The sequence below is a fragment of the Mobula birostris genome, chromosome 27, assembly GCF_030028105.1.
Source record: "Mobula birostris isolate sMobBir1 chromosome 27, sMobBir1.hap1, whole genome shotgun sequence".
Classification (NCBI taxonomy): Eukaryota; Metazoa; Chordata; class Chondrichthyes; order Myliobatiformes; family Myliobatidae; genus Mobula; species Mobula birostris.
The window spans coordinates 7,763,279-7,786,753 of record NC_092396.1 but is presented as its reverse complement, the minus strand read 5'-3'; the positions used below and the strand labels follow the sequence as shown (position 1 = coordinate 7,786,753).

General features: G+C 39.8%; 1 protein-coding gene across 6 annotated transcripts in view; it reads right to left on the bottom strand.

Moving 5' to 3' along the window:
• tmem201 (transmembrane protein 201) overlaps window positions 1–23,475 on the bottom strand; it is a 184,835-nt gene that overhangs the window by 138,133 nt on the left and 23,227 nt on the right. For all 6 annotated transcript variants that reach the window (XM_072245174.1, XM_072245173.1, XM_072245172.1 and 3 more), the window contains exons 4-5: window positions 5,842–6,018; window positions 958–1,337 (exon numbers count right to left, since the gene is read on the bottom strand). In XM_072245174.1, coding sequence (XP_072101275.1) covers window positions 958–1,337; window positions 5,842–6,018 — 557 coding nt within the window. The remainder of the gene's footprint in view (window positions 1–957; window positions 1,338–5,841; window positions 6,019–23,475) is intronic.

Here is a 23,475-nt window from a genome sequence, read left to right as displayed (position 1 = left end):
AGTAATTTTAACCAGGAAGTTATCATCAAATCTCCTAGGGAGAAATTTATCTCTTGCCATCAGAACTAAGTGCCAGTACAAGTGTGCATCCCGAAATATTTGGATTGAGCAAGGATGGCAAATCATTCGCTCTGTGATTCTTGCCACGGTACGATTGTCTGGGCAACAACAGCTCTTGTACCTTGTCTACACGTCTTTCATTGTGCAAGTTGTTTCTAATATAGAACATAGGAATCTGGCATTACTTGTACTGCTTTAATGCTTCTAATCAGAACTGGATACCCCCGTTCTCCATTGAAAAATAAACAGCTCCAAGTTACCACCTGAAATATGTACAGCAACAACTATGCACCAAATCTGGATATTAAAGTTGAGATTCACAAAGCAATATTTTCCGTCATCCAGTATTCTGACACATTCACTGGTAAATGAAACTGGCATTCAGGAAAAGGAAATGACTAAAGTCCATCCGCCTTTGATAATATTAAATTGTGGCTGGACAACGGTAACGGTGTGGAAGGATGTGTGTGTGTATTGGGGGCGGTGGGGAGGAGTGACAGTCAAAGCCCAATCTCTCTCATACCCTAACCCTTTGTCTCTCCTCCTACCGCTCCCTCCCTCCGCCCACAAAAACAAATTTACTTTCACAGATGCTCCCTAAAGTTTTGATCAGCAACACCATAGATGCCCAGGTTTACAGCACAAAGCTCAGATCATCCAGCCCCTGTCCCAGACCATGCCTGACATCAGGAGAAAGAAATCCATCAGACAGGCAACATAGTGGAATAAATGTGGTCCCAGTTAATGCACAACTCTCAGGTTAGGAAAACTTACTCATAATGTATGAACTACAACTATAGAAATCACCAGATTTCGCCATTCAGTTCAGGACGATAAATGACAGCCTTGTCCAATATACTCATCAAATGAATGACAAAGAAGAGAAATGTGACTCACCTAATACGTCCAGCCATAAGAACAGCCAATAAGCAAGTGAAGAGGCCAGTGGCAACTACAGCCATTTGGTGGTTCTTCCCGTAGTCCCATGCAGCTTGCAGGTTGATCACCATTCTCTCCGGCACCATCTCCAGCAGCTCTTGCCAGGCTATGGCATTCAGGGCAGCACTGTGTACCGACGGAGAAATGGTTTTGCTGTCATTGCTGGATGGATGCAGTAGCAGATCGGGTGCGGGCATTTCAGTAGTGGTCTTTTGGACCTCATGTTGATCACCTGAGCCATAAATTGCCATGGCAACCAATACAGCACCACAGACAAAGGCCATGAATCGAAGAAATAATACTCGAAATGGAGTAGAAAGGCCGGAATAATGGGAACTCTGTAAAATAAAGAGCAAATGCACTGTAGGTATAATTTTAGCAACTTAAAACCAAACAGCAGAAAATACGCAATTATAATATGCCAGCTTTTTGGATAAGAAAACATCTATGACATTGGGTATATTTCAAACAGAGATTGATAGGTTCTTGATTAGTAACGGTATCAAAGGTTACAGGGAGAAGGCAGAACAGGGTTAAGAGGGACAATAAATCAGCCATGATGGAATGCTAGAGTAGAATTGATGAGCCAAGTGGCTTAATTCTGATCCTATGTCTCATAGTCTTATTTGCTCCAGCCTTCCCCAGAGCTCTGGTATTTACACAATTCCCTTCAACATCAGAATTGGCTTCCCCCATGCTTTCATATTTATCTCTTTCACAAGATTAGGTACAGATCCTTTCCACATCTGCAAAGATTTGTGTTTAAAATTCTCACAATTAAGAATGTTTTATCCTTTATTAAAAATAAATATCCTTTGATTTTAAATTTGTACAACAGAAATGTTGTATAAATGAAACAGCAATAGAAATGTTGTCAAGTCAACAGGCTACCAACACCACTTCCAAACTGGTTACATAATCTGTGCTGACACTTCAGAAATTTGACAGCCTACTTAACCGTGACTCTTGACCTTATCAATATGGTAAACTTACAACTGTCTCCTCAGTTCACTGTTTGAATAAATACAAGCATTGCCCATAGCAATGTTCACATCACATTAAAAAAATAAATAGGTTTTCAGTTGTTGGGTTTCTGGATGTTGTATTTTCCTCTACACAGCAATAAGAAATACACCACCATTAAACATTAAGCACTTTGCAACATTCTGTGGCTGTGAAAGGCAGTTTTTATTAAAGCACTGCCACAAACAAATCTTTGCTAGCTTGTGACTGACTGAGATGCACATTTACTAGGAATGCCTCCCTCAGCACAAACCCAAACGGAACCAGGATTAGGAAGGAATAACACAGGTTAACTAGAATGACATTACAGATAAGAGGATATCATTATAAGATATTTAAATTACTAGGGACACACTTAATGAAGTGGGTCAAAAGGACATCAAAACAAATATTTTCAAAACTGCAGACATATTGTGAGTATAAGTAATTAAAGGTTTTTTTTATTGGTTAGTGAATTGATGACAAAAATGTCAAATGGAGCAATGGTATTAGGAAGATAATAAACACAAGAGTTTCTGCAGATGTTGGAAATCCAGAGCAACAATCATAAAATACTGGAGGAACACAGCAGGTCAGGCAGCATCTATGGAAAGGAATAAAAAGTTGACGTTTTGGGCTGAGACCCTTCATCAGGATCCTGGAACTACTTCAGAGAATAACTAGAATTTGGAAGATTACAAGTTGAATCAGTGTACTTTGGTACTCATGCTTGGCATTTGTGACCAATCCAATTCAAACAAAATCCAGTTCACTTCAGACCTAAACATGGATTTGGGCAAAACTGACTTTTATTGTTGCATAAATTTGAAGAAAGGTGCTACAGCTGTAGTATAAATGTACTCTTAATACATTGCTCTAGACATAAACAATCTACTCTCAAAGTAGTGCCTTGAAATCATGGACATTCACCCAAAGAAGCATCTAATCAGCAAAACATCATTTCAAAAGAATTTATATTCAGTTTTGGTCATCTTGCAAAGCAGATGATGCATTTTCTGCATCTTTTCTCACTGCTGCACATTTAGAGCAGTGGGGATGCCCACTGTGAAATGCGCCGCTTGTGGGATGTGGGAAGGCAGCGATTCCTCTAGTGAAACTGACAACCACACCTGCAAGAAGTGCATCCAGCTGCAGCTTCTTAAAAAAAAAGGAGTTGGAGCTGGAACTGGATGAACTCCAGATCATTCAGGAGGTTCAGGGGCTGATAGACAAGACATACAGGTAAGTAGCATGGTGCAGGACACAGGCAACTAACTGGGCAACCATCTTGTCATAACCTCTATGTTGTTCATAAGGATTTTCTGCACACAAATTGGATTCAACACTTTCTAACAAAGGATCAGTTTAGTTGTGAAAATATTCCCTACAGAAATACTACACTACATAATTTCTGCACACTGCTGAATAAATAGCCTTGGAAGAAAAAGTATTTCAGCTACATTATCTGCAAAACCAACATGACAGTAAATAAATCTTCTGGCTCAAACTTGGTACCTACATTAATGTATCAGTTACCCACACGAGCGGGACTTCTTGTGGAAAAAAGTTTCAATCACGTGTCTAAATGGGATAACAAGGTCCTACTACCATACGATTAAAACCATGCCTCAAGCAAACATGAAACAAGAAACCATATCAGTCATCATTTAATACTGAATCAATCAAAATAGCACACATAAAGTGGTGTCAGAACATTAACAAACAGGGAATGATTGTTAAAGTTCCACATTCCATCCTGGTCAAAATAACAAAGAACGATAAGTTTTCAAAAATCAAAGTTAGGTGAATCAGGTTCAGCACCCCTACCTCCCAAGTTAAAAGGTTGTGGTTTTAGGTCCCAACATGGACTTTAGCACAAACATGTAGGCTAAATTGTCATTAAATGTGAGTCTTGTTCGCTCTCTCAGAAGACACAAAAATTCTGTTGAAAGAGCCGAAATGGCTAATACGGAGGGGTGGGGCACAATTTTAAGGTGATTGGAGGCAAGTATTAGGGGAAATATCAGAAGTAGGTTACTTTTTTTAAAAATAAAGTGCATGGAATGCTTTGCTAGGGGGTGTGGTAGGAACACTTAAGAGACTCTTATATAGCCACATGGATAAAAGAATGATGGAGGGCTATGTGGGAGGCAAGGGTTAAATTAACTTTGGAATAGGTTAAAAGGTTGACACAACATTATGGACCAAATGATCTGTACCACGCTGTATTATTCTACAGAACCACATGTAAAAAGATCTGTAAAGCAAAGATGCATTCAAGAATAGTGAAAAGTTTCCAAATATCAAAAAGATTACATTAAACAGCAAAAACTAAAGCACATCAAATTTGATGTGAATACCCTTTGTCTTTAAAACTGCATCAATTTTCTTAAGTACACTGTTGTGCAGTTTTATAAGAGAGAGGGAAAAAAAATATCAGCCTGTGGGTTGTTCCAAGCACTTTGGAGAATTTTCCACAGTTCTTCTGCAGACTTTGGCAGTCTCGCTTGCTTGTCTCTCTCCAGGTAATCCTAGACAACCTCAGTGATGTTAAGATCAGGGCTCTGTGGAAGCCGTACCATCTGTTGCATAGCTCCTTGTTCTTCTTTTCACTGAATATAGTTCTTTATGACCTTGGCCATGTGTTTGGAATCATTGTTCTGCAGCAGAATAAAGTTGAGACCAATCAGATGCCTCCCTGATGGGTGAGAATCGGCTTGTATTTCTCACCATTGAGGATTCCATTAATTCTGACAAGATCACCAACTCCATGTTCAGAAATGGAGCCTCCTCAAACATGCAGGGACCTTCCACCATGCTTCACTATTAGCTGCAGACACTCATTCATGTAGCTCTCTCCAGTTCTTCTACAGACAGACTGCCTCCAGTTTGAGCCAAAAATTTCTATTTTGATTTGTCAGTTCAGAGCACATCAGTCCTTTGGTGTTTTACTGTGTAGGTGAGTCTCTTGGCTTTGTTTCCACTTCAGAGGACTGACTTTTTGGCAGCATTTCTTCCATAAAGCCATTTCTAACAAGACTCCTCCAGACTGCAGAAGGGTATACTTGGGTTCCAGTGGTTTCTGCAAGTTGAGAGCTGATAGCAGAGCTGGACTTCTTCCAATTTAGAAGGGGCACCAATTTAATGTATCTCTCATTTGTTGCACTCAGCATCCATAGCTGACCACTGTGTTTCTGATCCTCAATGTTGCCCGTTTTATTTGTGCCACTTCAGAAGAGCTTGGACAACATATCTTGACACTCCTGTCTGCTGCAAAATTTCTGCTTGGGAGAGACCTTGCTAATTGATGCAGGATGACCACCTTGTGACTTGTTGCTATACTCACTCTCACCATGGTGTAAGAATTGATGATTTGAAGGTTAAACTGTCACATTTGACACATCCCCACCTTTTAGTTTGGTTGTCCTTCACCTAGTTTCATTCCTTCTACACCTGTTTCTATTACAGTTAATCAGTTTAGTTCCTTCAACTCATTATGTCATTAATCTCTAGCACCTGCTTGTTATCTTTGTTTAATCATGCATAGGGCTATATGCCTGCAAAGTAATCAAGTTTTTATTTGAAAAGTGGTCTGTTACTTAATATGTTACTTTCTTTAATGACACACAAATTTCTCTGTAACATTTAATTTTTCTGGAAAATATGAATGCTTGGAAATCTAAAATTTGCTCTTTTCTACTGACACACTAATGCAGAAGACAAAAGATAAACATCTGAAACAAAGTTTATATAAAAATATCTAGGTGCCCAAGACTTTGGCTCAGTACTGTATGTTCTATATGAATAAATTCTAATTGTAATTGCACATCGAACCCATACCTGCACAAATGCTTTGTCTGTCTCTCGACGGCGAAGCTGATGGTCAAAGAGAATTGCTCGAATCTGCCGGTCTTGGTGTTTAATGTAATATTCCACCGCTGCCTGACACGGACGACACAGCTTGTACGTCTGTTCAAGATGGTGTTTATATACTTCTATTTCTTCTTCATACTTATCCTAAGGACACATAAAAAGATTTACATTTTCATCAGGGTCATCTGTTTTGACTTCTGTATGTGCAAGTTGTCCTACTTCAATATTTATAAAACTATTCTCACAACATCTAAAATTATTTGACTGAAGAATGTTTTTCTACTAGGTTATATAGTATAAGGAACTTATTTTTTGAGTACATGGATGAGCAGTATGTTCACAGAACTTGTAGATCTTTGTACTTAGAAAGATTAATTCTACTTCCAAGTAATCCTTAGAAATTCAGCAATGCTCCTCTAATGTGGATATTATGTTACAAAATGATCACCCAAATGTTTGAAATTTGATGTTGGCCTTCCTAATTCAGTAAATTAATGAAAACTTGAAGATGATTCAGTATTATACAGTAAATTGCGAATAGAATAACAAATATAGCTAACCTTAATCTCTATCTCTTTGGTAGTTGGCAAGTGCAAAGAACACACTGCAGCAAATAAAATCCTTGCTAACATTTAAGGAGGTCATGAAAAAGATAGGAAAGTGGAAAGGCTCTGCAAAAGAGCGGTTGGAAAGAAAAGAGATAGTGGTGTATGGAAGGATGTGGAGAAGGGCTGTTGTGTGAACAATGTCACTAGAGAGAAGTACTGGTAGACATAAAGCAGTCTCTATTCAACAAAATAAGACACAGCAGGCATCACAATTGAGATTCCTTTAAGAGCAAGGGGTCTGCCTGACCCAATGCTACACAACATCTTATATGCTAAAGATCAAAGGACAATTCCATATTTACAATGCTTCCTTCAAATTTCACACCACCCTCATACCTCCCTCTTCATATCCATGACAGACACCCAAGTAACAAATTTAATCAGTATTGTCTGGTCTTCAAATTAACTGTGGTCCACAGTCTTTGGAACCCATTGTTCAGAGCTGCACTTTAGATTTAGTCCACAGTCCATATTCAAATCTGAAGATTGGTGGCTCAAGTCAGTTAATCATAGACATAGTCATAGTCGTACTTTATTGATCCCGCAGGAAATTGGTTTTCGTTACAGTTGCACCATAAATAATTAAATAGTAATAAAACCATAAATAATTAAATAGTAATATGTAAATTATGACAGGAAATAAGTCCAGAACCAGCTTATTGGCTCAGGGTGTCTGACACTCCAAGGGAGGAGTTGTAAAGTTTGATGGCCACAGGCAGGAATGACTTCCTATGACCCTCTGTGCTACATCTCGGTGGAATGAGTCTCTGGCTGAATGTACTCCTGTGCCCACCCAGTACATTATGTAGTGGATGGGAGACATTGACCAAGATGGCATGCAATTTAGACAGCATCCTCTTTTCAGACACCACCGTCAGAGAGTCCAGTTCCATCCCCACAACATCACTGGCCTTACGAATGAGTTTGTTGATTCTGTTGGTGTCTGCTACCCTCAGCCTGCTGCCCCAGCACACAACAGCAAACATGATAGCACTGGCCACCACAGACTCGTAGAACATCCTCAGCATCGTCCGGCAGATGTTAAAGGACCTCAGTCCCCTCAGGAAATAGAGGTGGCTCTGTCCCTTCTTGTAAACAGCCTCAGTGTTCTTTGACCAGTCCAGTTTATTGTCAATTCGTATCCCCAGTATTTGTAATCCTCCACCATGTCCACACTGACCCGACCCCCCTCCCCGGATGGAAAGAGGGGTCACCGGTACCTTAGCTCTCCTCAGGTCTACCACCAGCTCCTTGGTCTTTTTCACATAAAGCTGCAGATAATTCTGCTGAACTTATTTGCTATATGTGTTAACTCCAAAAAAACACTCTCATAGGCAGAGCTGGTAGAGCTTATGTAGACAAGGATTTGAAAACAGTGAGACTTTATGAATTGCAAATCAACATAGGCCAATCAGTATAAGAAATAAAAATTGGCAAAAGGTCAGAAACAAACAGCAGAACTTTGTATTAGTTAACAATTCAAAGTTCAAAATAAAATTTATTAGAGTACATACATGTCACCACATACAACTCAGATTCTTTTTCTGCAGGCATACTTAGCAAATCTATAGAACAGTAACTGTAAACAGTAAACCGTAAACAAACTGTGCAAATGCAAATATAAATAAAAAGCAATAAATAATGAGCATGAAATAATATTTTGGAGTCCTTAAATGATGGGTTAGGGGTAGTAACTGTTCTTGAACCTGGAGGTGCGAGTCCTGAGGCACTCGATGGCAGCAGCGAGAAGAGAGCATTGCCTGGGTGGTGAGGATCTTTGATAATGGATGCCGATTTTCTACAGCAATATTTCATGTAGATGAGCTCAACAGTTGTGAAGGTTTTACTTGTGCTGTCCTGGGCCGAATTCACTACCTTTTGTAAGGATTTTCCACTCAAAGGCACTGGTGTTTCTATACCAGACCAGGATGCAGCCAGTCAGCACATGTTCCACAACAGATCTAGACAAGTTTGCCAAGGTTTTCAATGACATCCTGAACCTCTGCAGACCCGAGGAAACAGAAGTGCCATCGTGTGTTCTTCGCAATAATATTTATAAGGTGCATCCGGGACAGATCCTCTGAGATAGTGACACTGAGGAATTTAAAAGTTACTGACCCTCTCCATCTTTGATCCTCTGATGATTACTGGCTCACGGACCTCTGGTTTCCCTCTCCTGAAGACTACAATCAGTTCATTAGTCTTATTATCATTGAATTAGAGGTTGTTGTCATTACACCATTCAGCCAAGTTTTCAGTCTCCCTCCAGTACGCAGATTCATCTTCCCCTTTGATACAGTCCACGACAGTGGTATTTATATCCACAGTCATGGGTGTAAAGCAAGTGGAGCAGGGGGCTAAGTACACATCCTTGTGGTGATCCTGTGTTGATGGAGATTGTGGAGGAGATATTCTTGCCAATCCAAACTGACTGGGGTCTACAAGTGAGGAAATCCAGGATCCAATTGCAGAAGGAGGTATTGAGGCCCAGGTCTTGAGTTTAATGATTAATTCAAACAGTAAGATGCTGCCTAGGAGAAATTCCCTACTTGGAATGCACATCGTTTCTGTGATTTATTATCACAGAATTTGGATGCAGGTCCCATCACTCCTTTTACCTAGATTTTTCAAATAGATCCCCAAAAATGATCAAGAACAGGCAGGATCCTTTAAATTGCACACAAGTCAATGGCTGCACAACACTTCATTATTCTCCCATCCACCACCAGAATCTCTCCTTTCACCTGTTTTGTGAACACGATGAGCCACATAGGAATTATACAGCAAGAGCCAGCAATGTCTAAAACCACAATGTTATTTGACAGAAAGTTATGAGCTTTAATCTTACATTGTATCCTTGTTGAGATCTCATTACCCCATACCTGTGGAGACAGATAGTCTCTTCAAATAAAAACATTTCAATGACAAAACCCAAAATACACTTGGCTTACTGCCACACAACCCAGTACTCGGAAGTCTAGGCAGAACCATAGTTTGCCTCAATTCTGAAGACTAAAAATTATCACCATGGTTTCAGAAGCTAACTTACAGCTTCTGGAATGACTTCAGTTTGATTACTGCTGTCAAAATACTGTTAAAATACCACATGGTTCCAGGAGCTGTCTGAAGCAATGCCACCAAATTAATTTTTTTTTAAGCAGTCATGCTTAGCTCCCCAAGGCTCTTTGGATCACTTCTTAAAAATAATTCCAGACGTGACCGATTGCTCAATTTTAAAATATTCACAACATCAACTCAATTTGCAGTGCTAATAAACATATCAGACTTGCCTGGAGTGTAAGTAAAGCAACTTCTTTAATGTAAAGATTTTTTTCAGCATTTCACAAAAACCTAAGAGTCAAGAATTTGGCTTGTGCAGGAGATAGCATCCATCATACTATTTTGCTGAAGGGACTTGCTGTAGAATCTCTCAAGGCCTAAACCAACTAATTGTCTTACATAACCTAGCCAAGGAATAATGTCATGAGTGCAAGCACTACTTCAGAAATCTGGCAAACATATCACAAACATTACTTTAGTACACATTGGTCGATTTCTATTATCCATGTTTAAACCAAGGACATTAGCCTTATGAACCAACATGGATAACTTCACTCAACTCAACTCTGATCTTACAACCCATGGACTCACCTTCAAGGGCTCTACAACTCGTTCTCAGTTTTATTAACTTTTTTTGTATTTGCAAAATTTGTGGGTTTTTTTGCATATTGCTTGCTATCAGTCTTTGCGTGTAGTGTTTCACTGATTCTATCATATTTCTTTGTTCTGCTATGAATGCCCACAAGAAAATGAATCACAGCGTGGTATATGTACATACATTGATAATAAATTTACTTTGAACTCAATCACAGGTATACTGAGGGTCCCATGGAAGTTCTTCCAGCTGCTCTAGGCAAGGGGTTCCCAACCGTTTTTATGCCATGGACCCCTACCATTACCCGAAGGGTCCATAGGCCCCAGCTCTAGACCAATATTGATCACTCAACAACATCACTCAAAGATTAGTCAGTACCACATTACTGGGGCAAAATGGATATCATGCTTCTTACATTACAACAGTGACAGAGAATGTCAATGCGTATTAAGACTTCAGGAGATCTTGGATCTGCAAGGTGCTTTAAAAATTCCAGATAATAAGCTGGTGGAATCAGATTTTCTTGGGGCTTTTTAAAAAAGCAGCTAGGCAGATATTTGAGAGAAATTACATGCAGAACTGTTGGGAAAATTATCAAGTGGCTGGAATACAGAATGAGGACTGGTCGCAGGATTCAAAAAACAGAACAGTACAGCACAAACATTCTACAGTGTTGTGCCATACTATTTAAGCTAATGACAACTAATCCCTTCTGCCTGCACATGGCCCATGTCCCTTCAATCTCTGTATAATTATTTGACTATCCAAGAGCCTTTTGCTTGCTTCTATTGAGCCTGTGCTGCTACTCTATTTTGCTGGCTGTTTTACACCAAACCAGTTCAAGGTCACTGCCCTAAAATTTAATTAACTTTAATAACAACTGAAATTCCTTGAGAGGGTGGATACATAAATGGGTGTCCACATTAGCACTATGAGAACGGTTGATTTACTACTAAAAATCAGCAAAACATGGATCGTGTTGTAAAACTATTTCCCTTTAGAGGATTAAAATAATCAAATCATGGTACATCACAAATGACTGCCGATTGTGCTGTGCCATCTCTCATCCACTCCCACACTTCTTCCCTGAAGAACCACATATATCCCTATTCAAATATCTTTCAATTTCAAAAAGATTTTTAAAAATGTTCAAACACCTTCCTTTCAGGCAATTCACAAGTTGTAACTAAAGAGTGGTGATATGATGAAAATATTTTAATTCCATAAGACCATAGGTGCAGAATTAGGCCATACGTCCCACTGAGCCTGCTCTGCCATTCAATCATGGCTGATTGTTTTTTCCCTCCTCAGCCTTGCTCCCTGGCCTTCTCCCTGTAACCTTCGATGCCATGGCCAACCAAGAACCTATCAAGTTCTGCCTCACGTGCACCCAATGACTTGGCTTTCACAGCTGCCTGCGGTAACAAATTTCACAAATTCACCACCTTCTAGCTAAAGAAATTTCTCCACGTCTGTTTTAAATGGACACCCCTCTCTCTGAGGCTGTGCCCTCCTGTCCTAGACTATACCACCATTGGAAACACTCTTTCCACATCTACTCTGTCTTGGCCTTTAAACATTCAAAAGGTTTCAATGAGATCCCCTCTCATCCTTCTAAATTCCAGCAAGTACAGATCCAGCGCTATCAAACTTTCCTTGCATGATAACCCTTTCATTCCTGGAATCATCCTTGTAAACCTCCTCTGAACCCTCTCCAATGCCAGCACATCTTTCTTAGAAGAGGAGCCCAAAACTGTTCACAATACTCAAGGTGAGGCCACACTAGTGCCTTGTAAAGCCTTAGCATGAAATGCTAACATTGTATTTTGCCTTCCTCACCACTGACTCAACCTGCAAGTTACCTTCAGGATATTCTGCACAAGGACTCCCAAGTCCCTTTGCATCTCAGACTTTTGGATTTTCTCCCCGTTTAGAAAATAGTCTGCACATTTATTTCTACTACCAAAGTGCATGACCATGCATTTTCCAACATTGTATTTCATTTGCCACTTTCTTGCCCAGTCTCCTAATCTGTCTAAGTCCTTCTGCAGCCTTCCTGTTTCCTCAACACTACCTGCCCATCCACCAATCTTTGTACCATCTGGAAACGTGGTAACAAAGCCACCTATTCCATCATTTAAATTATTGAAATACAGCATAAAAAGAAGCGGCCCCAACACCGATCCCTGCGGAACACCACTCGTCATTGGCAGCCAACCAGAAAAAGATCCTTTTATTCCCACTTACTGCCTCATACCAATCAGCCAATGCTCTAACCATGCCAGTAACTTTCCTCTAATACTATGTGCTCTTAATTTAGTAAGCAGCCTCATGTGTGGCACCTTGTCAAAGGCCTTCTAAAAGTCCAAATATACAAAATCCACCATGACCCCTTTATCTATCCTACTTGTAATCTCCTCAAAGAATTCCAACAGGTTCGTCAGGCAAGATTTTGCCTTAAGGAAACATATTGACTTTGTCCTATCTCGTCCTATGTCACCAAGTATTCCATAACGTCATCCTTAACAACTAACTCCAACATCTTCCCAACCACTGAGGTCAGGGTAACTGGTCTACAATTTCCTTTTTTCTGCTTTCCTCCTTTCTTAAAGGGTGGAGTGATGTTTGCAAATTTCCAGTCATCTGGCACCATGCCAGAGTCCAATAATATTTGAAAGATCATTTCAAATGACTCCACAACCTCTAACGCTACCTCTTTCAGAACTGTAGGATGCAGTTCATCTGGTCCGAGTGACTTGTGTACCCTTAGGTCTTTCAACTTTTTGAGCACCTTCTCCCTTGTAATAGTAACTGCACTCACTTCTCTTCCCTCACACCTTTCAACATGTGGCACATTGTCAGTGTCTTCCACAGTGAAGACTGATGCAAAATACTCATTTCGTTCATCTGTCATCTCCTTGTCTGCCATTATTATTTCACCGGCCTCATTTTCTAGCAGTCCTATACCCACTCTCATCTCCCTTTTATTTTGTACGTACTTGAAAAAGCTTTTACTATCTACTTTGATATTGTTTCCTAGCTTGATTTCCTATTTCATCTTTTCCCTCTTAATGGTTCTTTTAGTTGCCCTCTGCAGGATTTTAAAAGTTTCCCAATCCTCTATCTTCTCACTAATTTTTGCTTTGTTGTATGCCCTCTCTTTTGCTTTTACATTAGTTTTGACTTCCCATGTCAGCCACTGTTGTACTATTCTGCAATTTGAGTACTTCATTTTTGGAATACATCTATCCTGCACCTTTCTCATTTTTCCCAGAAACGCATGCCATTGTTGCTCTGCTGTCATTCCTGCCAGCATTTTCTTCCAATTTACTTTGTCCAACTCCTCTCTCATATCACTGTAATTTCCTTTACACCACTGAAACACTGCTACGTTAGATTTTACTTTCTCCCTACCAAATTTCAAGTTGAACTCAATCATATTGTGATCACTGGCTCCTAAGGGTTCTTTTGCCTTAATCACGTCTGGTTCATTAAATAACACCAAATCCAGTATAGCTGGTCACCTAGTAGGCTCAATGACAAACTACTATAAATAGCCATCTTGAGATCCATTACCAACCTGATTGACCTCCCATGACTATCATAACATTGCCTTTTGACACCACTTTTCTATTTCCCACTTTAATCTGTTGTCCACACACCAGCGACTGTTGGGAGGCCTGTATATAATTGCCATCAAGGTCCTTTTACACTTACAGTTTCTTCACTCAACCCACAATGATTCAACATCTTCCGATCCTATGTCACATCTTTCTGATTTGATGCCATTCTTTTCCAGGAGAGTCACACCACACCCTCTAACTACCTTCCTATCCCTCTGATATAATGGGTAACCCTGGACATTCAGCTCTCAAGTGCAATCATCCTTCAGCCATGATTTATACCTGATGATCTGTAATAACGCAACAAAATCATCCACCTTATTTCTTATTCTCCATGCACTGAGATATAATGCTTTGAGTACTGTATTTGCTACTCTTTTTGATTCTGTATCCCGAATGCACTGATATTAACCTTGCTGTCTGCAATTTTGTCCTATCATCTGCCTGCCCTTCCTGACAGTCAGACTGCACACTATCTTTACTTTTATACCATCCATCCTAACTCTGGTTCCCACCCCTCTGCCAAATGAGTTTAAACCTTCCCCAACAGCTCTAACAAACCTGTCCATGACAATACTGGTCCTCCTCGAGTTCAGGTGCAACCTGTCACTTTTGTACAGCTCATACCTTCCCCAGAAGAGATCCCATTGATCCAAGAACCTGAAGCCCTACCCCCGCACTTACTTCTCAGCTATGCATTAATCTGCCAAATCATCCTGTTTCTACCCTCACTGGCGTGTGGCACAGGAGACAATCCAGAAATCACTACCCTTGTAGGTCTTGCTTCTCAGCTTTCTGCCTAGCTCTCTAAAATCTCTTTTCAGGACCTCTGTTTTTCCTTCCTATGTCATTGGTACCAATATGTACCAAGACATCTGGTTGCTCTCCCTCCCCCTCCAAAATGCTGCGGACCTGATCCAAGACGTTCATGACCCTGACAACTGGGAAGCAACATACCATTTGGGTGTCCTCCTCATGTCCACAGAATCTCCTGTCTGTTCCCATACTATTGAGTTCCCTATCACAACAACTCCCCTCTTCTCCCTCTTTTCCTTCTGCACCACAAACCTACGCCCTGTCCCAATAACCCAATCTCCATGGCATTCCCCTGGGAGGTCATTCCCCACAACACTATCCAAAATTATATACTTATTATTGAGGTGAATGGCCATAGGGGTGCTGTGCACTAACTGCCTATTCACATTTCCATTTCTCCTGACAGACACCCAGCTACTCGCCACCTGCAATTTAGGGGCACCTACTTCCGTGTAACTCTGATCAACTATCTCCTCACTCTCTCGTACAAGCTGAAGGTCATCCAGTTGCCGCTCCAGATCCCTAACGTTGGTCTTCTAGAAGCTGCAGCTGGATGCACTTCACGCAGATGTAAGTCCCTGGGAGACTCTGAATCTCCAAGGACTCCCACATCCAGCACAAAGAACACACAACGGCCATTTACTACGCCAGGTACAGTAAGAGAAAAAGGGAACCTTAACAGAAAACCAGAACCAATTCTTCTGAGCCGAAGCCACCTTTGAGCCAAAGCCTGACACTCCTACTCTCACCACTGGTCTACTCCCAACAATGGCCACCCTGCTTGTCCTTTCTGTACTTTTAAACAAGCGTCACCAACCTGCGAGAAACCTCGTCGCTGTGGCATGCTCCTGCCGCTGACTGGACCACCCGAATTCATCCTATTTCTGTAATTTACTCTGGTTCAACAACTAGGTTACGGAATTTAAGTAATTCAGAATGGGACAACATTCGCATAAAGATAGAAAAGTTAACAGTGGTCTCATTCACCATTGAGTGGTGACCTGAGTGGTGAGGTTAATAATCAAATTACAGGAGGTAAAGATTCAGGGTAAGATGTGCAAATGGGCAAAGAATTGGCTCAAAAACAGAAAACAATCAGTTATGGTGAGAGGATCATTTTCACACCTAGACGTTAAAAGTAGGGTTCTACAGGGAGCAGTTTTAGGGCCACTTTTTAATTTACATTAATGATCTGGTTAGGCACATAACAAATAAACTAGCAAAGTTTGCCGATACACAAAATTAGGGAGATGGGCTGATAACGTTCAGGCAGCAGAATCAATATAGTTAGAGCTAAACAAAATCCAGACGTGGGCAGATAAATAGCAGATGAAATTTAATGTAAGTAAATATAAAGTATTACATGTAGGAAGTAGAAATATTAGATATGAAAATACAATGGGGGGGGAGGGTCAATTTAAAAAGGGTACTGTATGAGAACGATTTGGGAGTCCTGGTAGAATCATCACTATCAACATCTAGCCAATGCACAGAAGCAATCAGGAAGGCTAATAGAATGTTGGGCTATATAATGCGCTCAGTGAAGTTCAAGTCTAGACATTCTCTTTAAGCTGTATAATGCACTCGTGAGGCCACACCTTGAATACTGAGTACAATTTTGGTCTCCATATTGTGTGAGGTATGTGAAGGCACTGGAGAGAATTCAGAGAAGGGTGACTAGTCTCATTCCAGGTTTGCAGGGGATGAGCTATGAAGAAGGATTGAAAGAATTAAATCTGTTTAGGCTAAGTAGACATAGAATGAGAGGAGACATGACAGAAGTGTTCAAAATCTTTAAGGTTATAAGTAAGGTAGGTACTAGCTGCTACTTCAAAATTAATCCATCAAGGACATGGGGTCATAGGTGGAGGCCGGTTAAAGGGAGATTTCAGACTAACACCAGAAAGCATTTCTTTACACAGTGAGTTGTGGACACATGGAACAAACTACCTAGTTGTGTAGTTGAGAGTAGTACCTTAGAGACTTTCAAATTTAAACTTGATAGTTATTTCAACAGACTATGTCAATAGGAATTTGGCAAGCTTTGTTGGGCCGAGTGGCCTGTTCTTAACAAAAACTTTTTAAAGTTCTAAAACATTTTGGGATGACTCAAAAGTAATGGTGCTAAAGAACAGCAAATCAGTCTTTTCCCTTTAAATTCTGAACATTAGAAATGCTTTGATGCAAAAGTCCTTTATAAAAACACTCGCAGTGTTATACCACAAAAAAGTCACCACAGACTACCACTTCCAGCAAGAAAAATAGATCAACTTCATACCCCATCTGAACTTTGCAAACTGAATCCTCAAGTTCACTGGATCAAACTGGGTCCTTTTCGTTACCTTCTCCTATTGACCCGCACATCTCATGTGCTTGTAGGCCTATAATAGCAAGCAGTTAAGTTCAAAGTATATACATGTCTATCTTACTATCTATACATACTATCTTTAGATTCATCCCTTGCAGGCATTTATGGGGAAAATACAATAGAATTTATGAAAAGACTGATAAACAATCAATGTGCAAAAGATGAACAATGCAAATAAAAAAATATTGAGAACATGATTTGTAAACAGCAACACCTTTGTTCAACTCTTTATGGTATCACCATAATCCCTTTCAAAAATGTAACAATTATTCCAGATCGTTAATCTCCAAAGCTTCCCCACCTTCCTTTCCTCCAAGAGGCTCCTTAAAGTCAACCAATTTCACCTAGTCTTTGGGTAACTGTCCCAGTCTCTTTACACAAATTGGTCTCAAATCTGTGGGTAATAATCTTATGCAATACATTGTGACCCTTACTGTGTTACAGCTGATTTTGTGAACATCCAGATTTAACTAAAAATATGCACACTCAAATACAAGCTTGTAAGTTTATTAGAAAAGTACTTTTGTTTAACCAACATTTCTGATGAAGTAACAAAACAATCAGATATCTTCCAATAAAAAAATAAGCTTTTTGTTTAAGGATCTTTCATCAAAACGTTGGTAATACTTAGAATCAAAAACAAGATCTGCAGAAAGCATGACACTCATCTCCACAAAGACTGCAATCCAATCTTTCTCAATAATCAGTACACCAGAGTAGGCTTCAAATAATTAAAAAGCTGCAAGCAGACCTTAAATACACTGACAAAGAAACTGACTACACATTCCTTGTAACATTACACCAACGTATCCCAACATTTTTTAGCCCAACACTCCTTCAAAGCACTTTCATACCTACCAGCGCCTCCCCCTCTAAAGCACCCTCATACTTGCCAACACCCCCTTGGGCACAATATATTTTCTGGCACCCCCATAGTGTTTAAAAAATGTCTACCATATGCTAACAAGAGTAAAATGACTCTACTTTAAATTTTTATTCGTCTTTAAATCTAGCTTACATAATACCTGCTCGCTGTACAACAGTTTTGGTATCAATGTGATCCTTGAACTTGATAAAGAGTTGAAATATCTGGTTGAAGTTATGACAGCAAAAACTTCAGGCCCCAGCATTAACAATGCCCAAACAGTTTCTGTTTTTTGTGAGTAAGTGATTCACTGCACTGCAGCCTCTTTCAACAAAGTAGGGAGATGGAAATGCAATGAAGAGCAGTTTGGCTCTTCTCCAAAAACCAGGAAACTTGGTATGACAGTGCAGCCACACACCACAAAAGCCGACATTTTTGAAAAACATTTTTGCTTCTTCATCATTCTGAATTTCAATAATTTCTTCTTACAAGTTCTTTATCTGTTCTTCAACCTTGCAAGTAAGTTAGTTACCCAGTCCAAAACTTCTAGATTGTTCAAATCCTTGAATTGGTTCTGAAAATCCTTCTTCTGCGACTGCAGGTGTAATCAACAGTCTTGCAAATTACCATCTGTAAAAGACAGTGCCATACTTTCCATGCAGGAAAACTGAGAACATTCTTCTCCCAGTGTTTTGCTTATATATTTCCAATAAAAATGGACACTGCACTTTTTGCCTGGATTAAATCGAAATTCTCACCCTTCAGTTTCATATTTAGAATGTTCATTTTGTCATATAGTTTGGCTAGATATGCCTCCTCTCCACAGATTAGTTTAATATTGTTTCCCAAGCACTTGTCAACTTTGATCTTTTTGACACCAGTTGAATTTTTGCTCAAAGAAATGTTTTAAGCAGCAAACTTCAGTGTGAAGAAGCATTCAAACTCTTCATCGTTACTTTGCCATAACTGGTGAAATATTCTGTTATCCAATGGATGCGCTTTAAATTTGTTGATAGCCGATATTACAAGAGTCACACTTGAAAAAAGTCGGTGGTTGAGGTTTTTGGTACGAGATATTGACAATTAATGACAATATACTGCAAACAGATTTGGAATTTCTCTTTCATAATTGCCACTAAACCAGTATGGTGACCTGTCATATATGGTGCTCCATCTGTTGCACAAGAAATCATGTTTCTAATCAGAATATTTTTATCCTCAATATACATTTTGATCTCATCATAGTTTTTAAACTTTTGGCAAAAGAGAATCTATCAAGGTCATTTTTAGTTTTCTAGGCAAATGACTTGAGTGCGCAACACTTTTCAAATGCTTCCTTCATCTTCTAGAACCAAGTAATATCATAAGTAGCCTTTCCACAGTGTCTTTTACAGAAGTGTTCCTGCAATCTTGATGGTTTTGTGGCTTCATTAGACAGTACAGCGTTACAAATAAGACACGAGGCATCACTGATCTGACAGGAATAGAATAAAACCTTACTCCAAGTACTTAACATTGTATTGATGCACTTTTTGTAGTTTCTGTTTCTTAGCAGGATAGAAATCAAGGCTTCACCGCCTTCAGACTCAGATCATGCCGTACGCATTTATCCATCATTAACGGGGCTAAATTAAAATTAAAAAATTAGCAAACTGGGAAAGCCTATTGGATGCAGAACAGTAGTGAGTTGACACTGATGGAACGATGGCTTTATTTCACTGTTTGGTTCCGGCCAGTGCTGTATCATTGTGCAACATGTTTTCTTCAGATCTGTGGAGAAAGTTGTAAGGGTGTACTTGACTTATCAACTGTTAAATTGCATGACCTCGTGCTGTGCTGTGAGTCAAGGGGAACTGTTGGGCACCTGGTTGCTAATTTATGCACCCCCAATAATGTCTGTTTAGTTGGTAAGATCAGATGAGATTGCTAATTTTCAGAAGCATTGTGAAAATGAGTGCTCACCACCCGCAGAACTATGGTTCTTCCTGTGTTCCAGTAACTCTTTTTTTTTTGGAAGTGTCTGCTTGAGGTCTTGTGCCTCAAGTTAGGGTACTGCCTACTGCCCCCCCCCACCATGAATCCTGAACACTCCCCATCAACTTCTATTTGCCCTAACCACACCTTTAGGACACGTAACCACCCCCGTTAGGAATCAACCGCACTATATCAAACTTTAGCCCTGTCACCACTTACCTACAATACAGCACCCTCTGCTGTAATATAAATGTCACTGCAAGCCAAAGATTAATGAATTTTTTCAAAACTAATGCATCATTCAAAACAAAATACTAAGGATGCAAGCAATTCATATATAGTTCCCGGCAACAGCATTTGTCCTATGAGTCTTCAAAAATTTACCACTTGTCAGCACCTTAAAAAAAATGCACATTATCGGCATAATAAACATTTGTAAATTAAATTAAAAATTTTTAATTGTACATATGACTTTTTTGTGTTCTATCGCTGAGCAGCAGTGAACCATCTGACTGGCCTATCAGAGATCTCTTTGGGAACTAGTTGACTTGATCAGCATTTCTGATCTGGCTATTGTTCACAATTGCATTTAAATAAAAAAACAGGAGAAATAAAATCTTCCTTTATCTGTACATTATGTTAAAGTGTTTGCAGATATACCAAACTTTAACTCCCATTTTAATGTTTGGTAAAAGAACAATGCTGCCATATCACAGCAAACATTTGCATTATGACTTAATTATGAATTTAAAGATTATAAATTATTTATTTATTGAGATACAATGTGGGGTAGTCCCTTCCGGCCCTTCGAGCAATGCCGGCCAGCAACTCCCGATTTAATCCTAGCCTAGTCACAGGACAACTTACAAACGTACAATGACTAATTCACCTACCAATCAGTACATCTTTGGAACATGTGAGGAAACCTTGCGCAGCCACATGAAGAACGTACAAACTCTTTACAAACAGCAACTGGAAGTGAACCTGGGTCACCGATACTATGCCACCCTAATTCTTTTTACACAAGGGCATAAAACCCAGACACAATTGTAAATTAATCCAAATGAAAGCTACAATTTTGTGAAATCCTAATAATCTTAAAACAAAATTGCCTTTATAATTTCTCTTCACTCTATCTAAATTTTGATATTGCTTGCTTGGTATCCAGCAATGTACAAGCAGGAATTCTCTTCAGAAAGAAACACCTGCCATTATAATTGCAACCTGGGTACTAATAATTTTCCTCTGTTGAGCTTCAGGACACACAACTAGACAATCACCAAGAAAGCCGATTCCACCCTCCATAAGACTCCAAACGCAAACACTGACTCAGCCCACTCTTATCTGTGTATCCAAATCTAGTCTTGCCTATTTCAATGCAGTTCTGGAAAACTACCGTTGCTCTGCCTTCCCATAATTGTTGTCATCCAAATGACTGATGAGGATAGGGTAGTGGATGTTGTCTACGTAGACCTTAAAGCTTTTGACAAGTTCCCTCATAGCAGGCTGACCCAAAAGATTAAAATCACATGAAATCCATGCTGAGTTGGTAGATTGGATCCAAAATTGGCTTGGTCATAGAAGACAGAGGCTATTGGTAAGTGGCTGTTTTTCTGACTAGAGGTCTATGACCAGTGGTGTTGCATGAAGATCAGTGCTTGTAACTGATCCTTGTAACATACATTCATGATTTGGATGAAAATGTTGGTCCAATTTTGCAGATAACACAAAGATTAGAAAAGTTATAGATCGTGATAAAGCTTGTTAAAGTATATGGTGTACCGTAGCAGACCTGCTGGTATTTAGAACGGAGAAATGACAGATGGAGTTCAATTTGGACAAGTATAAGGTGATGCATTTTGAGAGGTCAAATGCAAATATACAGTAAATGGTAGGAGTCTTGTACCCAAGATCCTTCTGTACATTAATACTTACAAGTCCATAGCTCCCCAAATGTGGTGACACAAGTGGACCAAAAGAGGCAAATGGCCTGTTTGCCTACATCAGTCAGGGCATTGGGTATGAAGTATAGTAGTTCTGTTGAGGATTTATAAAAATCTGTCGAGATCACATTTGAGTATTCTGTGTAGTTCTTGTTCCCACACTAAGGGAAGTGTGGAGGATCTGGACAGGGTGCAGGTGAGGTTCTGAATTTGTGTCCATCAGCTATAAAAAAAAGTGGTTAGCCAAACTCGGAATTTTTTTTACTTTGGAGTGCCCTGATAGAAGTATATAAAATTATAAAAGGCACAGATAGGGTGGAAATGTCAAATGATAGAAGGCATAAGTTTAAGGTTAAAGAAGAAGAGTTTAAAAGAAACATGAGGCAAGTTTTTTTTTAAAACACACAAATGGTAGAACTATGGTAGGACTAGAAATCATTGACAGGGGTGATGGTAAAAAAAATACAGTAGCAACAGTTAAAAGGCATCTAGGCAGACATGAAGGGATATGAACCATGAGCAGGTTTAGATTAGTATTATAGCTGGCGCAGACAGTGGTTGAGAAAGGTCTGTTCCCCTGCTGCCCCATTCCCTAGCTCATGCTTAGTCTCACCTTCAGTGCTCTGAGCCAAAGGCATTCTCCTGTTTGTTAAATTTTGAGCATTTCAAATTAAATTACACCACAATTGTAGGCCGTATCTCGGGTTTGAGTTTGAGTAGAGAGGAAATTAAGAACCTGGTGGCATGGTGCGAAGACAGTAACTTATCCCTTAATGTCAGCAAGACGAAGGAATTGGTTGTTGACTTCAGAAGGAGTAGCGGACCGCACAACCCCATTTACATCAGTGGTGTGCAAGTGGAACAGGTCAAAAGCTGTAAGTTCCTCAGGGTCAATATCACAAATGACCTGACTTGGTCCAACCAAGCACAGTCCACTGCCAAGAAGGCCCACCAGCACCTTTACTTCCTGAGAAAACTAAAGAAATTTGGCCTGTCCCCTAAAACCCTCACTAATTTCTATAGATGCACCGTAGAAAGCATTCTTCTGGGGTGCATCACAACCTGGTATGGAAGTTGTCCTGTCCAAGACTGGAAGAAGCTGCAGAAGATTGTGAACAGAGCCCAGCACATCACACAAACCAATCCTCCACCCTTGGGCTCACTTTACACCGCACGCTGTCGGAGCAGTGCTGCCAGGATAATCAAGGACACAACTCACCCAGCCAACATACTTTTCATCCCTTTTCCCTCCGGGAGAAGGCTCAGGAGCTTGAAGACACGTGCGGCTAGATTTAGGCACAGCTTCTTTCCAACTGTGAAAAGACTGCTGAACCGATCTTGACCCGGAACTGGGCTATATTCTCCAAATATCCAGACCTGCCTCTCGGTTTTTTTTTGTACTACCTTACTTTCCCTTTTCTATTTATGACTTATAATTTAAATTTTTATTAGTTACTATCAATTTGTAATCCAGGGAGCGCGAAGCGCAGAACCAAATATCGCTGTGATGATTGTACGCTGTAGTATCAATTGTTTGGCAACAATGAAGTATAAAGTGTACATGCATACCTTCATTCTTCCCATTTTTAACCTCTTCCAGCTCCAATAATGGCTTCTTCATTTTTGCCTTCAACCATGCCAAGCGCCAGAATTTTCTCCCTAAACCTTTCAACCCTTCTGTTCTCCTTTATTATTTAAAATCTTCCACAGATGATCAAGTTTTTGATTATCTGACAATCTACTGATGTG